The following is a 23,401-nucleotide window of genomic DNA, read 5'->3' on the forward strand; positions in this document are numbered from 1 at the left end:
CCATGTAGTCGCGTGCCACTTGCAGTATCTTCAGCTACTCCTGCAGCGGCGTAGCACGCTCTGCAGTAGAAAGAGCTGCCGTTCCTAATTTTTTTTTCGTTCAAAGTCTGTGCTCTTATAGGTCGTGTCGTGGTATTTATGTAGCGCCGACACGCTGAAAATTTGTGCACGTCAATATCTGCCCTCTGCGTTCAAGCGTACGCATCCAGTCGTATCGCCCTGGCTCTCAGACCCAAAGTTTGACTCCCTACGATGCGCGCTGTACAGCTTTTCGACCGTTTCTGACTGTATGACTTGTGATAATATCTTTTCTTAAGTTGAGCTGACACACCTGCGGTCATCCTACTTCCGTTCCCTTCTGCAGCTTGCTCCGAACCAATGGAGGCAGGTAAGCGTGTGCATGTGAGCTCTGCGCAGTGACATTGTACTACTGCTATGTTCCTTCTGCGCGCCTTCCTTATAACGCATTTGGATGCCTTGCCTTCTGTAAACCTAATTTATTATGATGCATAATATTAACCTGCTCGTAGAGCCATCGCCCGCTACTTGCAGATGAACCGTACAGTGTTGCACGAAACTTGCGTAGCACGAAAACTGTCGGCTATGCATCATGCGCAGTTGAGCGGGCAGCGCGTTTTTTAATCATATTCTTGCTGATGGTGTTATATGAACGGGTTTCTAGGGCAGGGCCCTGTTCACGATCGGGCCACGGCGGCGACCCCGAAGACGTCGCTGAGTTGCCGGACGTCGTCGACGAGCCGCATAAACACCGAATGCATCTCACACCACTGGACTATCGAAAACTTCACCAAATGCCAGTTCTTCCAAAGCGGCACTTTCTTCAGCGAAGAGTTCCCAAAGGACTCGCCACTGGTAAAAGAATACACGCATGTTCTATTGGTATTGTTGTGCTGAGCACTGTTGAAAGGTTGTAGATTATTGTATGTCGACGTCACGCTTTTTATTGTTAGCTTTGCTGACGCCAAGCTTACGGCGGCTAGTGGCCCGTCGTAGCATAAACTGTCGCGTCAATGCGAGGGGTCTTATCAAACGGGCCCTTGTGCTCTATGTAGTAATCGTCAGTTCTGAAAAGAGGTGCCTTTCGTTTATTTTCAGACTGGATGAACTGTTTTTCGGAAAACGTGTGCCGTACAGGTATCTACTGTTAGATCACTGCATTGAAATTCAGCACAAATTACAGAGTGACGCTTATTGCAACAGAAAATGCTGCTCTTATTTGCCTACCCCACCAGAAGTAAATTATTTTAGGAAGACTGATTAGAAACACTGTTGCTTCTTGATGTGTTGTGTCCAGAAACATTGTACTTGATTAGCGTAGAAAGCTTTGCTGCTTAACCTGCCAGATTGGGCCTATCAGCTGACTGCACCCACATTTCGACTGGTTCCAGGAAAACACAGCAATGCGATTAGTGTGTACACAATCAAACCACTTCATAGCTGGTCATCAGTCTACCAGATGGGACCCATAAGCAACAATAACTGCATTTCTGACTGTTCTGGAAAAGGGCAACAATGTGCCTGGTGAATGCACAGTCAAACCACTTCATAGCTGGTCATAGAACTAGGATTTAGCTGTAACTTATGGTGCGTGCCTCATCTGATGGCCTTCATGTCTTGTGGTGAACTGGCAAAAAAAGCTTAATGACAAATTTTTGCATGTGTCAACACTGTAGGTTTTGCAGTTGTGGAATTTCTGAATGTAATATGAATTGTCTTGAAAAATGACTTGGGAACATGACATATTTTATTACTTCTAAACAAGGTACAGCAGAATCTTCTTAAATGGAAGTCTCTTGAAAGACATTGCTGCTTAGGCGAAACAACAGGTTGGTTGGTTTTACATTAAAGGCAATGCAAAAAAAAAAAGTTACACAGAACCACATTTTTTTCCAACTCTGGGTATATGGAACTAAAAATATTACCAAGACTTAAATTGAGTGATCAATCTCAGTGATATTGTGATACACAATGCACTCACATTGTAGGCAATGATCGATGTTTCCGATGGCTTCGAGAATGGTTGATTCAAGATGGCTAATTATTGAATAAATAACTTCTTTTTCTTGTTGTATTTATGTTTGTGTTGCTAGCTCTATTCAATGGCTGCGTGCAAGTAAACATTCTGCAAGAAGCTTTTTAACATGATCTGCTACGCCTTTTATCTGCTGTTGGCAATAAAGTATTTGTCCCCTTTCAAAAAAGCATCTTGTGTATTCTTGAGCTCATTCTTTCGGTAATTGAGACTCCCCATAAATGCAATTTATTTCTCTGGTTTCTCGTCTGCCACAAAATGTAAGGGCTACATTGAGTCTGTTTGATAAGGTTTCATTCCTGTAGCTTATTTACACTATCTGATACATGTAATGTTGTTCACAACTGCAAAGTGGTGCACCGTAACAATGGCAGTCATCGGTCAAAGGAACATCTAAATTGTTGAAACTCTACGGCATGGTTGCACACAAGAGAATGGCACTTGGCAAGAATGAAGGTTGGGAAGACGTAACATACTTTGAAGGCTAACGGCAACAAAATTTTAGGCCTAGTTCACACAAAAGCATGTTTACATGATGTGTTAAACAACAATATTATTTTAATTGTAAAACTTTGATATTCATACACATTGTATATTCTGGTGCTGCAGGGCTAGATTTGATTAAGTAATAAAGAATGGTATTGTTGGAGTTACCCGAATATTAAAAGTTCATATGCTTCATGTGCCTGATACAGTCGAACCTCAATATAATGAAATATATTGAGATATTGAATTATCAGATATAATAAGGTAAATATAAAATGTTCCCTGTTAATATCAGTGTTTAACAGATATGTGCTTACAATTCATTATTTTAATGTAAGATGCGACTGTGTTATAATGAGGTTGGACTGTAGTCGCATGCAGTGCACACAGAAATTTCGCTACTACTTTAGTCTATGTGTGCACATTCACTACTTTCTACATGTTTTTGCTAATAAGACCTTAAACTAGTTCATACAAGTTTAACAAAATATGTATTCTTGCAAGGTTGCTCTTAATTGACCAACTACCATCTGTACCATATGGTTGCTTATTGACTCCTGTTAATTACTCTTACCATACATCTGTGTGGGTGCACTTTGACTTGCTAAATAAAGTGCTGGCCACTGAATTTAACTGATACAGCTGGACACAAATTAATTGGGGAGAAGTCCTTTCGCCCATTGCAGAACACGTTTTCTGTGAGTAGTCTCCTGGTGCAAGTGTGCAGTGTCATTATAAAATCATGGCTCATCGTTTTCAGGTGCGCCTCAAGCTTCGGTTGGATCTTACAAAGGACTATGCGTCCATCTGTGTGGTGCCCGTCCACGGGATGCAGGGGCGCAACTGTGTGTACACGCTGACGCTCCTTGGTGAGGCAGGACGGCCCGTGCAGCGGTACTTCCACAATGGCTTCCACACGCTCTACCGCGGCAGCACCAACTACCTGGGCATTGAGCTCTGCAAGGCATTTCTCTACAACCGCGAGAATAAGTGTATCCACGGCGATGCCCTAAGCATTCTGTTTGAGGTCGAGTTCCTTGCGAACAGCACCAACACACCCATCAAGCGCACTGACATCCCTGTCAGTCCACTGCTCAAGAATTTAGCAGGCCTGCTTGAGGACAAGAGCTTTGGCAACGTGCAGCTGACAGTGCAGCAGCGCAACCTCTATGCCCATCGTGACGTCCTAATGCTTTCGTCACCTGTGTTTGGCGCCATGTTCTCGCATCCCACAAAGGAGTCACAAGAGCAGGTAAGCATTATGATATGCTATGCAATCTGTGAAACCTTTCGGCGGTGGCTATTATGCCATACTCACTTTGGCCTTGTGCTGCTAAGCCTGAGGGCTCGTATTAAATCCTGACCATGGCAGCTGCATTTGGATGGGGGCAAAATGCAAAAAACTCGCATTTCCGCCCGAAAAGCGAAGCACCAATTATGATAGCAAATTAGTAGGTAGCTGTACGAAGTAAGGATAGTAATTTTACCGGCCGTATAAACTTGTAAACATTCATTTACTAACTAAATTAACAATGATAGAATGTGTAAGCGTGACTCAACGAGGACGTATAAAGAAACACACACACACACAGAGACGGCGCTGTCTTTGTGTGTCTGCTTCTTTCTACGTCCTTGTTCAGTCGCACTTACACATTCTATCATGGATTCAAGCTAACTAGCTTGTCAACGTGTTTTAACCAAGTTAACCAGCATGGTGTCGCGCATGCCCAGGTAACATGAACACATCTCGCTTGATGAGCGTGGAAACTCGCTGCGAAAATTCTGGAGTGAGGAATCGTGGCAGCAGCAAGCGAATTGACCTTCATGCATGTCTCACTTCAGCGCGAACGATACATCGAAAGCACAGCGAATATGAAGCTACTGGCACTATGCACACTCTGCAAACATCGCAGATGCTTTGAAAGTGAGGCCTGCACGGGCGCGCACTTTAGCTACGTCACAGATCGCTTTTAAGACACGCAAGCGCTGGCAATGTGTCCCTATGGCGTCCGCCAAAGCGTCCACTACGGTGTCCATGATTCGCTTGGCCAATGGCGTATTAGATTCCGCAGTTGTCTCCACTCTGTAAGGAGTGGTGGGTGAGGAGGACATTGAGGCACCGTAGCAGCTGCCGGAGAAGAGTGCCCCTCCTCCCGCACCTCACCCCCTGCCTTGCGTGCCACAGGAGAGGACATGCAACCGGGCCGCGTTCCTCGCTCGCGCACATGAGATTGAACCGCTTTTGCCGACTCACCCTCGCACGCTTTCACTCATACGGAACCTCATGGCGATGGTGACAGCAGAAATGCACCTGGAGTGTCCATATAATTGCTATCACAATAAAATGCTCGTGTGCCGTGCATTGCGTACACATTAATGAATGCCAAATCGTTTAAATTAATCTGGAGTCCCCCACTACGCCATGCCTCATAGTCCTGTCGTGGTTTTGTCTCATGAAACTCCACAATTTCATTTAATGCTCGACCAATCTGTTGTTTTTTGGGCAACTGGGTTATAATGATGGAATTTTCTTTGTACTTGAATATTCTTATAAGTGGGTTTGACTGTAGTGGCATGACGCTTGCAATGTGCTGGGGTTATATATTTCTGGGGTGGTGACTCATAAGCATCTTGCTTTTCATATGTTCACTTATCCTCCTACTTCGCTGGGCAGGGAGTGTTCAATTGGTGCTCCTGCTTGCTGTCGTGATGATGAGTGACGAAAGCGTGGTGCCCTGCAAATCATGGGAGCGCAAGCAAACGTTTGCAAAGCGAGATGCTTGCACGATCCCGCCCTTGCTATTACTGTAGACCACACGCTACTCTTGCAGAGAGAAGGCCAAGCAGTTAGAAAATAATGCCCATTTAGTAGAAATTGTAAAACTGTCTTAGCTCTGAGATATTAATTCTTAAAAATGCACCGCAATGTATCTGCAATTGATTTTCCGAAGAAGCCTTCCTCAAGCACTGCAGGAAAGAGCTCAGTGTAACATTTACTTTTTGGCAAATGCATGTGAGAAACTCGTAGGTTGCCATTGAAATAACGAGCTTCAATTGTTTGCTCTCCCTAACCATTGCAAAATATCTATTTTAATAGTTTTGAAAGTGTACAGAACCTATAAACTATCCCACGGAGACCAGGTCAGGCAGAGCTGTCATGCCCTCACATCCAATGAAATCAATGCAGTGTTGGACCGGGTGACCCTGTTTTAGTGACACCATTGATTATGTTAGCAGCTTCTGTATTCTGATCGCCTACTGTAGTGTTATGGTGAAAGTCAGAAGCCGCATGTGCTGCTTCTTGATGTCAATAAGCCGCGTACAAGGATAAAGCTAACACAAGCTGCTGCTGGCCACCAACATTGATTGGCATCCTGTTGATTTGGTGACATCAGGCATATGATGAGGGCTTTATGAAATGAAAGTGTTTCCTGCTTGGAGATCCCTCTTTGTTACTTTCATTGAGTGGGCAGCCAAGGCTGCAGTAAAGCAGAAGTTCAATATCCGAGCAAATTGTGCTGCTCAGGTTTCTGAAAAACGAAACAAAGGTAGACTGAACAAGGTACAAAACGAACTGCGCAGACTACCATCCTAAGTTTATACTTTGAAATGAAGCATACCTATAATGTATGTGCACATGTGAAAGAGAACAAGACTGAAGGAGAAAATACAAAAAGGGCCGCATGACCAAAATCAATACAGAAGAGTGAATGCAGGTATATTTGCTGGCTGTTCCTACTGACAATTCATTACCAGTGCCCTGGTCATATGGCCACTGCAGGGATCCCATGTATAAAGAGCATAAGGGGCACAAAAGAAAGTACTTTCTCAGAGGGAGTGAGCGAAGGTTACAAAGGCCCAATGTACTCAAAACTCTGTACTCTATTCAAAGAATAAACTTCAATCGGTACCTAGTTTGCGCTGTTCGTTTCATGTCTTGTTCAGTCTGCCATTTGTATTGTTTTGCAATAACCTGTGCAGTGCAATTTACTCGAATGTGGAAGACCAACTAGCCTTTCTGTAAGCCTTATTAAAAAATTGGAATGTTTTTTGTCTGATTTGCTTCAATAATAACCATCTGTAAAATTGCAACAGGTAATTCACCTGCCAGACCAGTCCTTTGATGCCATGCGTGAGATGCTGCTCTTTATCTACACGGGTGAAGTTCCAAACCTGGACAAGGTTGCTGAAGACTTGTATGTGGCTGCAGACAAGTACTCCATGAGTGAACTGAAGACTCTATGTGGGGACTACTTGGGTTCAAACCTGACTGTGGAGAGGGCGGCTGATGCGTTTGTCCTCTCTAACATGTACAGTGATGCTGAGCTTTCGCAGAGCATTGCGCGCTTTATTGCAGACCATTTGGTGGCTGTACAAAGGACTGCTGGCTGGAAGAACATCTGGGGCAAACCTGACATCACTGAGCGACTGTTTATGCTCATTGCAGATATTGGCAATACGCTCGAGTCAGCCACGTAGTCTGTTGCTGATGGGGAGATGCATCCCAGCATTTTGCTCCAGTTTTCAGTGTGCATTTGAATGGTTTTGAGTGAATATATTTTACAAGTTCAACCAAAGGCAGAAGCTAGCGCTTAAGTGTCCACAAACATTGTCACCTTTTGAGGTGTGCTGATGAAAGTTGAGTCACTGTCTTTTGTCAAGCTAGACATGCATCTTGAACAAATAAAGGAACTTGTGTAGGCTTTGATGATGATGGTAAATGGTTTTATTGGCGTAAGCACCATGGATGGCCAAGCACGCCAGGTGTAGGCTTTGTGGAGACCTTCAAAATGCATCATTTGTGGTGCTGTCAGGCTACGCTCATAGCCAATGCTGGCAGTTGCCATGAGCCAGCTATTTAGTTCTATTGATGGGATAGCTTTTGCCAGATCGTGTGACCATCAGCTAGTGTGGTCATGTGTGTTGAAAGGTTCCTTTAGAAGATCAGCCAAATGCAAAAGTTTGCATGGTGTAATGGCTTCAAATGCTTCTGCTCCAAGTACTTAGCATGCATTAAATATGGTTTAGGAGCTCGCACTGCTGGCCTTTGTTTAATTAAGTGGGAAGTGAGCACTACATTGGCTCATAGAGGCTAGAATGATTGAGGCAAAGTTAGTAATTGTGGCACTCTCGCCACTGAAATTGGCAAAGCCCTCATGCCAGTGACAGTGTGTGATTTGCGGGAGTGATTCACCCATACTATGCTGCAGGGGTTCTTCTTAAAGTTCGTGCCACGTCGAGAAGGTACTGCATGAGCACTATGGAAGTTACTATTCCAGGCACTGCTATCTGCTGTAACGAAAGTTAAAACACATGCACAACTGTCTTTGACAGAACTAGAAGAATATGAACTAATGTAAGAACGTGCATCACCTCCGTCAGTACCTTTGGGGGCAAAGTCTGCCATTGTGATAAAAAGAAAATGAATACAGAATGGTGTGTAGTGTTTGCCACTTGTTTGTTAGTGCGGAGACATAAAAGTGAGAGAAAGAACTGAAACCTGTGCAAGTTGGTATGCAATTCATCTTCAGAAAAAAGTGGCAGCAAACAAGCAACATAGAAAAGAAAATGCTGGCACTACTCACAACTATCAGCAAACAATTATTAGTTGTGTGTAGCATTGGCATTTGCATTTTTATGTTCCTTGTTTATTGGCACTTTGTTCTGTAGCTGCATATAAAAGTTGGAAAGGCAGCTTCCTTTTATATGCTCTAGGAACATATACCACCTGTAAGGATTGCTGGTGATTACATATTGTGGCCCTCCCACAAGTTATTTCTTTTTATTCTGAAATGTGGTGTCCTAGCTTTGAAGCTTTTGACAGCGGTCGCACACTAAGTTGCCCATGTTAGGCAGAAGCATTGAAGACAAGTTTATGATACGTTGGCATGTGTTTTAAAGCAACAGCAGTCAATGCTTCAGAACCCACATGCCAACTGTTTGATTGCGTAGGTGTCAAAAAGTGTCTTGAACGAGTCATGTCACCATCATGGAAAAGGTTACTAAGAAAGCCAAATAGCATGTTGTTACAAACTCTATTGCATTGCAGCAGTCAAGCAAATAGCTGTGAACATTGTGCTACTGGTGAGTGCTTGTGCTTAAAGCCGACAGCCATAGTGTGGACTAAGCCTTAGCGAATAACTGTCAGTGGCAGTTCTCTCAAATTTTGACCCATTGGGGGCATTCTACAAGCTCTTCATAATTTCCACTATAAGTTGCTGCACAAAGAAAAGTTGGCGTCTATGTTTTAGTCACATTTCCTCAGCTTCATGAGCAACTGCTCTTGTGCAATTAATGCTGGCAGTGACCTGCCAACGCCACTAGCAGACTTTGATGTTGGTACAACAGGTGGAAACCTGCATTGACTCTTGTCCTTTGTAGATCTAGATCTCCAGTTTTATTGAATGAAGTCCGAGTGGTTTCAGTAGTTCGAAATATGTTATTTGTCTGTACTTTACACATGAATTGTATTGTACCTTGCACTAGTTTGCTCACCTGTCACAGGAGAATTGTTGCGTACAAATATACCACTAGGGTGGGTCGAGCGACTGTGTTTCTTTTGCAAAGCTGTCTAGGCTGAGAGATGGTTTGAGCACGGCCGTGTTTCTGTTGCATTTTATGAAGCACTGTGATCCAGCATGTCCTGTGAGACTAAGCTGTTGGTCTTGCACAGTCTTTGTATCCTTCGGCATCTGCTGCACAATTTCATCTATTATATCTGCCAACCAGTGTATGTACAAAAAGGTGGCCTTGCCTAGCTTTAGCAACCGCTCCAAAGTAAATAAAAGTGCAAATACAGGTGGCACCCATTTAGTGATGCAAGATCAATGTGCTGCATGTTTCCGTTGAATGCAAATATCCTTTGGCATACATATTTACAATGCTTGGCAATGTATTTAATGCTCCTAAGAGTACACACTAAGGTCGGTTCAGGGTGCTGCAATGCTTGGTTGCTTGAATGCTCAAGTCCTAGAGGCCAAAGGTATTTACGCGTTTTTGAGCATCTAGAGAGTGCATTTGGCATTTGCACTTCGCTGTGCACAAAGCTGTGGTGATGCTTTCAACATATTAGTGCAAATGTACATACGTAGAATAAAGGTTTTGGCTAACCAATATCACATAACTGTATTTCATTATGTCATTGTATTCATTGTAATAAAATGAAATGTGAGAAGTGGTACTTTGTGTTTTGGTATTTTTTCCAATGTAGTTACACTGCCTCCTGGAAGGCCCTTACTTTTGCCTTAACATGGCATGGCCCAGAATGTCAACACATACCTGCAGTCTTCCCAGGGTGACGTTGGAAAGTGATTAAGGTATACTTTGAACAATTCACTAAAATTCTTCGCAGTGGTGGAAATTCAAGGAATGAGGTGCAAAAAACTAGTGCAAGTGACAAGCACCAACTACCAACTGGTTTTATTCCTGTAAGAACTAACTTTAAAAACACTCATGTGATGTGCATGCAGCACTGACAACAGGAGTGAGACATTCGTAAGAACCTCAGCACATGCAAATTGCAACTCAGGTGTGTACCTTTTTCGAAGACATTTGTCTTACAGAGAGTGATGCTTTAGGTTGGCTCCAGTTGCCTTGCACATGTCATCACTTTTCAAGAAAAAAAAAAGAATTGCATATGGGGTATCATGTGCCAAAACTACGATTTCATTATGAGGCACGCCGTAGTGAGTGACTAGAATTTCGGACCACCAGGAGTTCTTAATGAGCACCTAAATCTAAGTAAATGGGTGCTTTTGCATTTTGCTCCCATTGAAATGCAGCTGCCGTGGCCAGGATTCATCAGCACTTTTCACTATGAATATTTGGCTTTGACGCATCCCCAAGCTTTGTTTTACTGTTGACATCTTTTTGTTCCTAGTGTTGGTGCTGTATGGGATATCACTTGAGAATGTGATTAAAAGTCTGTCTCTTTAGTAAAAGTGGTTGGTGCTCATTCTGCATTTGTGTGTCCTTTCATGCTCGTGTTTTGCATCTTATTTCTTGAGCCACGTCTCTGACCAAATCCCTGAAGGGAGAGTTCTCTGCGGGCACGCTGCAGTAGTATGTTGTGAGAGAGAAGGCAAAGAGAAAAAGGCAGGGAGGTAAACCAGACAAGTGTCTGATTTGCTACCCTACACTAGGGTTAAGGAAAAGGGAGGATAGAAAGAGGGAGTGAGTAAGCACTGCATGCATGCTGAAACGGGAAGATGCACAGGACGACTATATAAATGGTAACTCGGAGTGGTCCACTTCAAGAATTGCACTCGTGTGCAAGTAGCGTTTTCTACCAGCATACCAGCAACGAATGTGTCCACGATGCCATTTGGTCGTTTATTCGGAAAATGGTCTAGAATTCACTTGGTTAATGTTTAAAGAAAATTAAAGGCATTGAACATTGTACTGAGGACAGGTGCACAACAGGTTCTTAGTAGTTTTCTGGCACCTACAGGAGTTGCTCGTTGGGCTGTTGGTCATTCCACTACTCTAGTAGGAGTGAGCATTCGTTAGCATTACGCCCAGATATAAGTAATAAAGCAATGCTGCATTTCATATTGCTGTGAATGGTGGCTGAAAAGATATTGCCAAAGCCAGTGGCCAAAGCTAAAGAAGCCCGTCGATTATGAAGCCAAGACTGCAGTGAAGAAAAAGAAATAGTTTAACCGTCATCCCATAATGCCACATGATTTCTCGCAACTTGAAAAAAGTGTGTAGTTGTTCTGATGTTCAAGTTGTGCTTTGTGTTCCAGAGAAACTCTGGCCTTTGCAAGGCCTTCGACACTAACCACTCTGTGCTCAGGTGTTCAAAACAACACAGTTGGCGATGACGTCTACACCATTCCGCTGACCTGTGGAAACATATATATTAAGCAGACAGGCAGGTACTTGAATGAGGGTTTGAAAAGAGCACCAGTGCAATGTGACTAGGCTAGTGCCAGGTTACTTGAACCTGCACTGCAGTCACTAATGCAGACTGAATGAACCACAGTAGCACACAGATGCAGGAAACAGCCATCATGGCGAATGCACTATGTATATTTCTGACCACGTGGGGACCAAATATGCTGGTATAATTGTGGCCTGCCATCTCGTACACTTTCTGGCAGCACCTTATTACTCATGCGTACTGCCGCCTCTAAGGGCTGTCTGTGCATGCAGAACTGTTGTGGACAACAAACTATAACTGCCTAACAATATTTGAAGAAATAAACAGCCACGAAAACCCTGCAAGTTTATTGAAGAAAATTATTCTAGTAAATATTTTTTTCTTTTACAAGTTACTTAGATATGCAGACTCTTACTCCGTGCATTTATTATTGTTTAGAAAATGATTTATTTCATTTTGATCGTTTGATTGCCATAATTAGCCTTTACTTTATAACTTTGTAGAGGCAGAATGTCAAAGTATATATGAAAAAGAAGAGGTACTTTCAGATATAGTGTCAGTATTATGAAGGTGATCTGCAGCAAGAGCTAACTTTAGAATCATTAATTTATACATAGTCATTATGGCTAACTTTTCCTTAGTACTGAACAGTGCTTTCACAATATTCACTATTAATGATTACTCCTATTGCCCTTTCTTTTTAAAGCACAGGAATTAAGTGCATTTATCTTATTTAATCCCGTAATCCCCTCCGTTCTTTTCCCCGTTTTGATAAGCTGACATCATCCTGACATCATCAGGTTTTGATAATCTGACATAATGTGGCTAACATGTTATTCTGGAACTTATTACATTATCTCGTTAACATGTTTAACGTGTGCCCGCCGCGGCGGTTCAGTAGCGGTGGCGCTCGATTCTCGGTCGCGGTAGTGTTCCTAATAATAATATTTGGGGTTTTACGTGCCAAAACCACTTTCTGATTATGAGGCACGCCGTAGTGGAGGACTCCGGAAATTTTGACCACCTGGGGTTCTTTAACGTGCACCTAAATCTAAGCACACGGGTGTTTTCGCATTTCGCCCCCATCGAAATGCGGCCGCCATGGCCGGGATTCGATCCCGCGACCTCGTGCTCAGCAGCCCAACACCATAGCCACTGAGCAACCACGGCGGGTGTAGTGTTCCTGTACGTGCGGGAGCATATACAGGAACACTAGGTCGCGGGTTCGATTTTTTTTTATCATGGTGTTCGCATATTGATATGACAGCAAGACCAGTCTCTTGCAAAGGTAAATGACAAGCATGCTGCAGCGTCATGATATCTAGCTGAACAATAATTTACTGATGTTTAGTATGCCTTCGTACAAGGGGACACCCAAGAATCCTAGAATGGTTTTCTTTATGCAATATTGCACTGATAGTCTTGAAGTACGCTGCCTATCACTAATAGAGGGCCCCCTTAATTCTCATGATATGACGGCACATTCATGGCAAGCAAAAAGACGGAATGTGGCAGTTATTGAAAATGCGAATGCAGCTCTGCAGAAGTTATCACAGTGAACCGAACAGAATAGTTTAAAAGTAAATGATTTACAGACAAATGGCTGTTTTATTCCATGCCAAAAATACAAACAGACGATGCAATGCTTTCAACACATGTGCCTTCAAGGTAGGTGTACATGGTGATAGGCAAACATTTTAGATAAAAAAAGTTGTGAACCTGGATGTAGGTGAGGAACACGTTCAACAAAACAAAATGTACGAAATCAAAAATGAAATCATTTCCTTCAGTCAAAGAAATCGGTCAGTGATGTCTGGCTTCTCTTGTTCCCTGGAAACATGGTGAATACAATATATATATATATATATATATATATATATATATATATATATATATATATATATATATATATATATATATATATATATATATATATATATATATATATATATATATATATATATATATATATATAGAAGAAATTTGCAAAATAATAAAAGTGAGTTGGAGTACATATGGCAGGCATTACCAAATTATGACTGGTCGCTTACATTGTCGTTGAAAAGTGTACAATCACTGCATTCTACCGGGGCTAACATATGGGGCAGAAACTTGGATGTTGACAAAGAAGCTTGAAAACAAGTTAAGGACTGCATAAAGAGCGATGGAACGGTAAATGTTAACCGTAACCTTAAGAGACCGGAAGAGAGCGGCGTGAGTCAGAGAGCCGATGGGGATAGCCGATATTCTAGTTGACAATAAGAGAAAGAAATGGGAGCTGGGGCAGGCCATGTAATGTGTTGGGCACGTAACCGGTTGACTATTAGAGTTACAGAATGTGTGCGAAGGGAAGCGCAGTCGAGGACGGCAGGAATGTAAATGGGGTGATGAAATTAGGAAATTTGCAGGAACAAGTTGGAATCAGCTAGCGTAAGGGGTAACTGGAGATCACTACGAGGTGCCTGCGTCCTGCATTGGACATAAAATGTCGCAGTTTCGCCCCAAGGACGAAGCTTCGATTGCGATAGCAAATTAGTGCACAGCTATACGAAGTAAGCATAGTAGTTTTATAGGCCGTATAAACGTGTAAACATAGGCGTACTGACTAAATTAACAAGCATGGTGTCACGTTCCGCGCAAGCAAATGTGAACACATTTTACTCGATGACCGCGGAAACTCTCTGTCAAAACGCTCCAGTGAGAAAACGGGCCAGCAGCAGCGAACGAATTGACCTTCGTGCTGCCGCTCGCATCAACGCGAACTAAGACGCGAAAACGTAACGCCGCGCGGACTCTGTACTCGTCGCAGTTGCCTTTCTAGATACAGCGCCCCGCCGGGAGCGCATTCGCCCGGGCCACCCGAATTAGAACATGCCCGCCCTACCCCATCCCAAAAGTGGAAAAGGTCCGAATCCTAGGCATCCTACTCCAGAGCAACGGCAAGAACACCGCCACGATAACCAAACTCACAAGCACTGTCCATCAGACCATGCGGCCCATACGACGAATTGCCAACCGACACAGGGGCATGAGAGAACATGACCTCCGTCGCCTAATTCAAGCATTCGTCGTCAGCCGCATAGTATACTCTCTCCCATATCTCTTCCTCACGAAGGCAGAAGAAGAGAAAATCAACGAGTAGAACTTGTTGCTGGGCGAGTTGGTTGGGATCTAAAGAATACATTGTTGCGCCAAAAAAGGAAAATAAAGACTTGGGAAGGAAGAGTACGAAAAGCGCTCAATCTGTCTTTTCGTACTCTTCCTTCCCAAGTCTTTATTTTCCTTTTTTGGCGCAACAATGTATTCTTTAGAAAATCAACGCCCTGATTCGCCAGGCATACAAGACCGCCCTCAACCTCCCTCGACACACCTCCAACGAACGGCTTTTACTCATGGGCATACATAACACACTAGCCGAGCTTACCGAAGCTCACCGGACGGCACAACTTGAACGTCTCTCCTCCACCCCTACAGGCCGCAGCATTATTAAGAGCCTAGGTCTTAACCCAACCAACACTCTCCGACCTACATACCACACCCCTGGGGCCACCGAAAAGCTTCTAACAGTGCACCCACTCCCAAAAAACATGCGCCCTGTCCACCATCGAGCTCGACGCGCAGCAAGAGCCCAGGCACTACGCAAACGTTACAGCCAACACACGGGGGCTGTCTACGTAGATGCCGCGGCATACACCACTCAGCCAGCCTTTGCCATTTGCGCAATCGGCAACAATCTTTCACCTCTAGCAGCTGTATCGGTCCTAACACACACCTCGCTAGAAGCCAAAAAAGCTGCAATTGCCCTTGCGATTTCCCCGACCACTGCCACACTCGTATTCAGTGACTCAAAAACCGCGATCAGAAACTTTGCAAAAGGGCGGACGCATGCCGTCGCCCATAAAATTCTCAACTCCTCTCAGCCCCCCCCCCCCCCCCTATCCCATTCAACTCATATGGGTCCCCGCGCACGCGGGCCATCCAGGCAACGAAGCCGCACATGACACCACTCGAGCGTACGTCAACCGAGCAGGGCAAGCCGCCGAGCCAGAGAGCGCCCGTGAACGAATGGTCACATACCACGAAATTTCACTCCACTACAGATAGCAACGACTCCACTATGCTCCGCCTCACAAATTACTCACTAAACAAGAGCAGGTAACGTGGCGCAAGCTACAATCTCGCACTTTGCTCTCCCCCGCCATTTTAGCACTAATGCACCCAGGGCTGTTCTCTCCAGAGTGTACCTTATGCGGAGCCCCAAGAGCTGATTTCCATCACATACTGTACGTATGCTCCAGTTCCAGCCGCCATCAGAATGGCAACTCACTGACCTCGAGCGATGGGAGGTCGCGGTGTCCAGCTCCGACCCAGCTGTCCAAAAGCAGCTGGTGGGCTGGGCTTCGGAAGTCGCCGGACGTCACCGACTACCGGCCACTTCACGAGACCAAGGGCCAACCCAGGAATAGCTTAAGATATGACTCAATATTTATTAAAGTTTATCACCACCACCACCACCACCCGCCCTCCCTACCCACCCACCGAAGCCTTGCGCGCGACGGAAGGTGGCGCGCTTCCTCCCCGCTTTCGTGCGTTGCGTGCGCGAGAATGAACCGCGATCGCCGGCTCACCCTCGCATGCTTTCTCTCGCACATGCAGCATATGGATCGCGGCGACGATCTTATCGCCCTTGGACTTTATACGGAACCTCACGGCAACGCCTACGCCTATAGTGACGCCGATGGCAGAAATCCGCCTGGAGCGTCCATATAATTGATCTCGCAATAAAATAGGCTGATGTCGACTGTATATGCATATATATGGGGGGATGTGGGTCTATTCTGAAGCTGTTTTTGGCAGAAATAGTAAAGATTGGTTTAGCAAGTTGGCACCTGCATCTTGAGGTGGTGGTTCATTCGCAATGAAATATAAGGAGGTAATAAGAACAATTTTCAATTGAGAGTTTGTTAGGTAATGTTTGTGGAAAATGAATAAACGGGTAAGTTTCCTTGTTTACAAGTCTAGCCGTTCAAGGCAAGCTTTAATTGGTGATATGCTTGCAGTACAATAAGAGTGCCGCGCGGCAATTTTGCACGTATTCGCGGGCTTCTTTCACACTCGTAAAAACGCTTATGTAGCACGTATCGTGCAACAGAAAGCTTTATCGGGACTTTTTCATGTTGCTCTACAATTTTATCATTGATACTTTTAAACGAATGATAGCATTTAAGAAGTTGTCTAATTAATTAAGGCTAATTATCTGATTAGGCGGAACGAAAAAATAACCTGAGTATCTCCAAGCGACGGCAAACAACATTATCTTGGTTCTGCCGAGCTACTTGGAATCTGAATATTTTTAATGTTTGACTCAAGTTAGATGGGACACCCTGTAGAGCCTAAGTATGAATTACGCTGTATGTGAGCTCGGAATATGTACCGCTTCACAGTGCGACCGGTCCGAAAGACAGACACCATGCAAATGGATGTCTTCATAGGTTATAGCGGACGTGACGTCAGGGATGAACGTAGACGTTTTGGGCCCCCTTCGTCTGTGAGCCGGTCGCAGCAGACACGACTGACAAGTAGCCACCTAGCCTGCTTGAGTTACTCAGGTATATACTATACGTGCTTTTAATTCTAGCATTTTTGTATACATCTCCTTAATCCTTTTTCTCTTCCTCAAAACTTCTCTATTTACCTTGTACTGCTACATATGCCTGTAACGGATCCGGTCGTATCAATCCCTTCCCTGTTTTATTTTCTTTCAGTAATGCTCTAAACGTATCCTGCTTATCTTTACCGCTGACCAATTGATGCTTCCATCCACTCCATCTACTTCCATCCAAGCGGTTCTGGAATGTGTACGCTACCTACGTCTTTCACTGGCTGAATACTTTCGCATGTCATTAGGATGTGCTAAGTGGCCTTCGGATGTTTGCTGCAGCTGAACTCCGTGAGGAAATTCGAATCCCGTGAAGAAACTTCAAGGAGCCGTCTTACGTACATTTATTTTTATAAATTGAAAAGCCGCCGTTGTCATAACCTCTTTTGAGGTGAAAGGTCAAAAACCTTGATTACAATACGAAAACAGCAGTGAAAAGTGCAAACAGTCGCAGAAGGTCTGTTATGTTCAACGAATATTATTTCAAATAAATACGTTTAAAAAATGATGGCCCAAAACCCAAATGCCAGCAATATCCGCGAGTGATGCAAATGCTATAAGCACGCATTACGAATAAAATATTTTTATGGTCCCCAACGACGCGGGGAATGCGGCGATAAACATACCTCTCGGCCGCCATTGCATACGGTCGCCCATTAGCATAATTCGCGCGGCTCACCGCACCACAAATTGCGGAGAAAGATCTCTGCAATGGCGGCCCAGCGCCACGTCACGCAACGTCAAATTGACGTTTACGAAACGGCCCTTTCTGCGGCGCTTCTCACGTGATATTGCTTCAGCCAATCAGCAAGCTGACATTGCCGCTATCTTGGACCGCCACCATCTAAATCGAGAAATCGCAGATGCATTGCAGGGACTTCTGCACGCTACCGTTCACTTTCTTTATAAAGCGATATAGTCACAATATAGCTGCTAAGAATTACAAGAAATTACTAGTCGATAAAATTTGCATCTTCACGTCACGTCACGTTTCGTCATCTTGACGAAAACGCAAAATTGCGCTTGACAAAACTTCCGCTTCCCGGCACAAATTTCAAAACACGGGACCTTTCGACAGGCGACCAGATAGTCAACATGGCAGATAACGGCGGCCGTGCAGCCGCTATGCGTGTCGGGAATAGAGTCCCCTGACGAAAGCAAGTCGCCTTGCCGAAACATTGTATCTTATTCAACCACTCTCGATAGATCATTACGAGTCCGTGGAGGTCGTCTCTATGGCAGCGCTGTTGGTTATTTAATTGTTATTTTCTACGAGCGCTTGGAATAGCACTGAAAATGCTTTCGTGAGGGCGGGCATGGGTCCTTCGTTCCGATTTTTGTCTTTCATGTGGCATGGTCTTCGCTGGCGCGATCCCACGCTAATGTCTTTTTGAAGTAGTTTGAGCAGAATTTTTGTTTTTACTCTCGCACATACGTTTAGAGCAAGCGTATACGTAATATAGACCCTGGTCACCATCCGTCGGCGCAGCCCGTGGAGCAGCATTGGGGAAACAAGCCCAGAAGTTCGCATCTGCCTTTCTAGTTTTAGAATGTGCTTAATTTGCTTTGGGCAGCGTTCTAAGCTGACTGCTGCAGTGTTGCAAAACCACTGAAAGATTGCGCCTCTGCTAGTATTTCTGCTCGCCCTATGTTTCGTGGGCGCATAACTGAAATACGCGGTTGCCGTGTATTGCAGTCTCGACCAGAATTTCCAGTAGAATGAACTAGAATAAAGTTGAATGGCACGAGCGGCTGGCGCGGCGCATGTTTTGCAGTGAGGCGCCTGACGACGAAAAATACTGTGGCAGCGCTGCGATCAAAGCTGACGCCTGAAGGCGCCTAAACGATAGGCGCATGTAGAAGCAACAGCAGGCCCGGGACATCTGGCTGTTCACCGCTGAAGACGTAAGTGCAACCCGCTTTTTGCTCGCGCACGTGTCTTAGGTAGCAGAGAAAGAACAGCGCTTCAAGACGGGACACAAATTTGTGTCCGGTCTGTGCGTGGTCGGTGCCATCGAACACAGATAATTGTTCCCTGTCTTGTTGCACACTCAGTGAACCAAGCTGGCGGGAGGTTCATTGAAGAGTGGCTCATACCAAGTGCATTCATGGCGCAGCTCGCTAAAGCTTTGGCGTGAAAAGTGTTCATCGAGAAGCGGCACGCACTCAGTGCATTGGTAGCACAGCCTGCTGATGCGTCGGGTTGGTGTCCTTCGGAAACCTTTGTGACGTGGGTTTGATTCCGTTCAGCGTCGAAGAAATTTAAGGGATATTTTTTGTCATTCGAGAGCGGCCCATATTCCCAGTGACACGCACCTATGTTACTCAAGTTGGCGTCAAAGGCGTTCATTAAAGGGCAGCAGATAGCTACTCGCACATACCCAGTCGCTCACGTTGACATCAAAGATGTCTTTGGAGACTAGCACATGCCGAGTGGCAGATATCCGGCATTTAAAGTTGTCGTCAGAGTTTCTTCGAACCGCGGTACCTACCCAGTCTCGCGTCTACAGTGACCCATGACGGCGTGGTAGATGTGCCTTGAAGAGCGGTATGTATGTACACGTTGCAGCATACTCAGCGACCCAAGTTGGTCCAAGCGTAAGTTTCGAACCGTGTTGCCTCAACACAACATCCAGATGCGCTACCCATTTGACCACTGACTACCCAGTGACGCAGGTAGGTGGGAAAAATGTTAGATACAAGTATAGATACAAACATACATTGATACAAACGTAGATAGCCCCCGGAAATGGCGTGAATTACCCAAAGAATGCTAACGATTAAAATTGCGGCAGAATTCATGTCGCTATGGCTGTCGATGGTGATGCGATTAGTCTTTGAGTAATGTAGCGACACACTGTATTTCTGAAGTCAATTGTGTTTAACGTCTGAAACTGTCATTCTGAGACTCCCAGGTAAGGCGCCGAGCATCGACAATCTAAGGCCCATCTCCCTGACGTCGTGTGTTGGGAAGATGGCCGAGCACGCCATGCTTAACCGCCTCACTGGCCATCTCGAGTCTAACGAATGCTATACACACCACATGATTGGCTTTCGGTCGGGGCTTTCGACTCAGGACGCCATGAGACTGGTCAAGCACCAGATCATTGACTCTACCATCCGCCGACACTAAGGCAATTCTCGGCTTGGATCTGGAAAAGGCTTTTGACAACATATCGCACGCCTTTATTCTCAAGAGCCTGACAGAGTGTAACGTCGGCAAGCGGGCGTACAATCTCGTGCGCTCCTTCCTTTCCTCGAGGTCCACTAGACTCAACATTGACAAGTTTTTGACCCACGAAATTCAGCTTGGGCCAAAGGGAACACCTCAGGGGGCGGTGATCTCCCCGACGTTCTGCAACATCTCCCTTATTAACCTGTCGAGGGCCTTGAACAAAATCCCGAACATTAACCGCACGATCTACGCGGATGACATCACCATCTGATGCTCCAGAGGATGTGAGGGTCAGGTCGAGGGTGCTTTGCAAGAGGCCATCGATGCGACGGAGCGGTATTTTATCCTCACCGGGCTAAGGTGCTCGCCCGCTAAATCCAAGCTCTTGCTCTACAAGAAGAGGCCCAGAGGCGGTTCTCACCGGTCCTGGAAGCCAGCAACAGAGAGCCACATTACGGTATTCACCGGTAAGGGCTCCCCAGTACCGCGGGTAGACACTATCAGGGTCCTAGGAATGTTTATCGAGTCGAACGGGGCCAATGGAGCCACCCTCAAACGCATTTGTTCCAAGACCGAAAGTACCCTCGGCCTCATCCCAAAAATCGCCAACAGGTACCGCGGAATCAGGGAGGACAATCTGATCCGGATTATCCACGCCTTCGTGCTATGCCACCTTTCTTATTCAAGGGCTATGCACAACAGGCTCGTGTCGGAGCGCAACAAGGTCAATGCCCTAATCAGAAGAGTCTTCAAGCTTGCCTTCGGTTTTCCCGTCCGAACACACACAAAAGACCTCCTCAATCTGGGAATTCACGACTCTTTCGAAGAAATCGTTGACGCCCAAAAGTTCTCCCACTGTGTCAGACTCTCCGGTAACCCTTCGGGCCGAGCCATACTTGGCAAGCTGGGACGTAACCCCATGGTCGTCAGTCCTGACGCTGTGAAGCTGCCCAACGACGTAAGATCCAAGATTTGCATACACCGGATGCCACACAATATGCATCCCACCTACAACGAAGGACGAAGACGAGCCAGGGTTAAAGCTCTGCTCGCCAGTGCCCGCTTGAAGAAGGACTGAACATGCTTCGTACACGCTGCTTCGTACGTTCAAGAAGAAGCCTTCTCCTCAGTGGTCATCGACTGTGATTCTAAAGTCCTTAGCTGCGCTACCATCCGCACTTCTAGTTCCAGCGTTGCAGAGCAGGTTGCTATTGCTCTTTCATTGACGGACAGCGTACATGACACGATTTATTCAGATTCCAAGGACGCTGTGAGGGCCTTTCAGATGGGAATGGTGGCTCCCCAGGCCCTACGTATCATCCAAAGTGCTAAAGACATCAAACATCACTCTTCGGCCTGGTTCCTTGCGCACCTTGGAATCATTGAGGCTGCCTCGATCAGCCCCAACGAGGAGGCGCACTCGGCTGCACGATGTTTGACTGACCGTGCGCTGGGTAACGCGTCCTCTCCTGGGCGACCCGAGCCTCCCTGCTCGTACGAGATTTGCAAACATAATGCTCTTCAAGAAGGCTCCTGCCTTTGCCGCACTCCTCGCTGTGCAGGGCCCAGGCAGACACTCTCAGACTTCTGCAAACATGCACTTACCCGAGCACTGCGGCGCTGCACACAATGTACCCCGAACGATTCCCAAGCCCGGACTGCCCTCTGTGTGGTAATTATGCGGACTTCGAACATGTCCTGTGGGGCTGCGCCTCTGCCGGTCCCCCTTTCACCCAAGAGGAAATGATGAAGCTAATTAGGGCCCAGGATCAGGCCTCTCAAATCCTGGCAGTCCAGAGGGCTCGCGAGAGGGCCGTCAGGCTTCACCTGATGGTCCCCGAGTGGGCCTAGACAGGTGAAGTTGAGTTTGCTTACGTCTATAGTGGACCAAATAAAGTTGCTTCACTCACTCACTCACTCCCAGTGCTTTGGCTATATGTGACATACTCCGGTAGCGTCCCACTTTGCTATGGTACTAGCTTGCCAAGGTTGCTCATGAGCATGGCGGCATGACGATGACTGCATGATGCCGACACTGTGGTGATGACGATGGAATGACGAAGGAGGAATGTCGTCATTATAACAAGGTATGATGACGACGGCATGACGACAATGAGATGACGATTCCAGAATGATGACGACGACGGTATAACGACGACAGCGTGACGACGATGACACGAGGAAAATAGAAAGACGACAAGTGTATGACGATGGTGACGCGACGACAACCGTATGGCGACAGCCGAATGACGAAGCTGAAGTGACAATGATGGCACGACCACGACGGCATTAGAAAGACGCAATGACAACGAATGCGTGATAGTTGCTGTCCGATGACGACGCAATGAGGAGATGGCATGGCAACGGCGGCACAATCATAATTGAATGATGGCAGCGTAATTGCGATGGAATGACGAAGAAGTAATGGCATCCACGGATTGACCAGGGCGGTATGACGACGACGGCATGATGACAGTGATGACGATGGTAAAACAACAGCATGACGATGACGACGTAATGACAAAAGTATGACGACAACTACGTGGAAAAGATGACGGCGTAACGAGAGTTGGATGTCAAATTTAGAATAACGACGATGAAACGAGCGCGACCGCATCACGACGAGGTATGACAACGAATGCATGAAGACGACTGTATCATGACGACGAAATAACGACGACAGTATGACAACGGTGTCAGGGCAATGAGATGACGAGTTTGTGGTGACAATGGTGTGACGACGACTGTATCATAAAGCCTGTATGAGGGTGATGGCACGGCGACATCGGCATGACGAGAATCGAATGTTGAAGCTAGAGTCACGGTGACTGGGCGGCCACGACGATGTGACAACGGATCCATGATAGCTATAAAGTGATGACGATGATAAAACGACAGGGTGGCGACGACGGCATAACGAAAGTTCCATGACGAAGTTAGAACGACGACGATGTAACGGCCACGACGGCAACACGTTGACATTATCACAACAAATGAATGGCTACGACTGTATGACGATGACACATTGAAGATGATGGCATGGCGATTGTGGAGCGACGACGGCATTACGATAGTCCGCTGACGAAGCTGGAATGAGGACGATGCAGCGACCACGACGGCATCGCGACAGTGGTGTGACAACGA

General features: G+C 45.8%; 1 protein-coding gene across 1 annotated transcript; it reads left to right on the forward strand.

Moving 5' to 3' along the window:
- On the forward strand, nucleotides 1–9,719 carry LOC142572806 (speckle-type POZ protein-like). Its single transcript, XM_075682172.1, has 4 exons — nucleotides 1–388; nucleotides 683–873; nucleotides 3,300–3,791; nucleotides 6,635–9,719. The coding sequence occupies exons 1-4, from the start codon at nucleotides 379–381 to the stop codon at nucleotides 7,016–7,018; spliced, it is 1,077 nt and encodes a 358-aa protein (XP_075538287.1). The 5' UTR covers nucleotides 1–378; the 3' UTR covers nucleotides 7,019–9,719.
- The last annotated feature ends 13,682 nt before the right edge of the window (nucleotides 9,720–23,401 follow it).

The sequence above is a fragment of the Dermacentor variabilis genome, chromosome 2 (assembly GCF_050947875.1).
Source record: "Dermacentor variabilis isolate Ectoservices chromosome 2, ASM5094787v1, whole genome shotgun sequence".
In the NCBI taxonomy this organism is placed as follows: Eukaryota; Metazoa; Arthropoda; class Arachnida; order Ixodida; family Ixodidae; genus Dermacentor; species Dermacentor variabilis.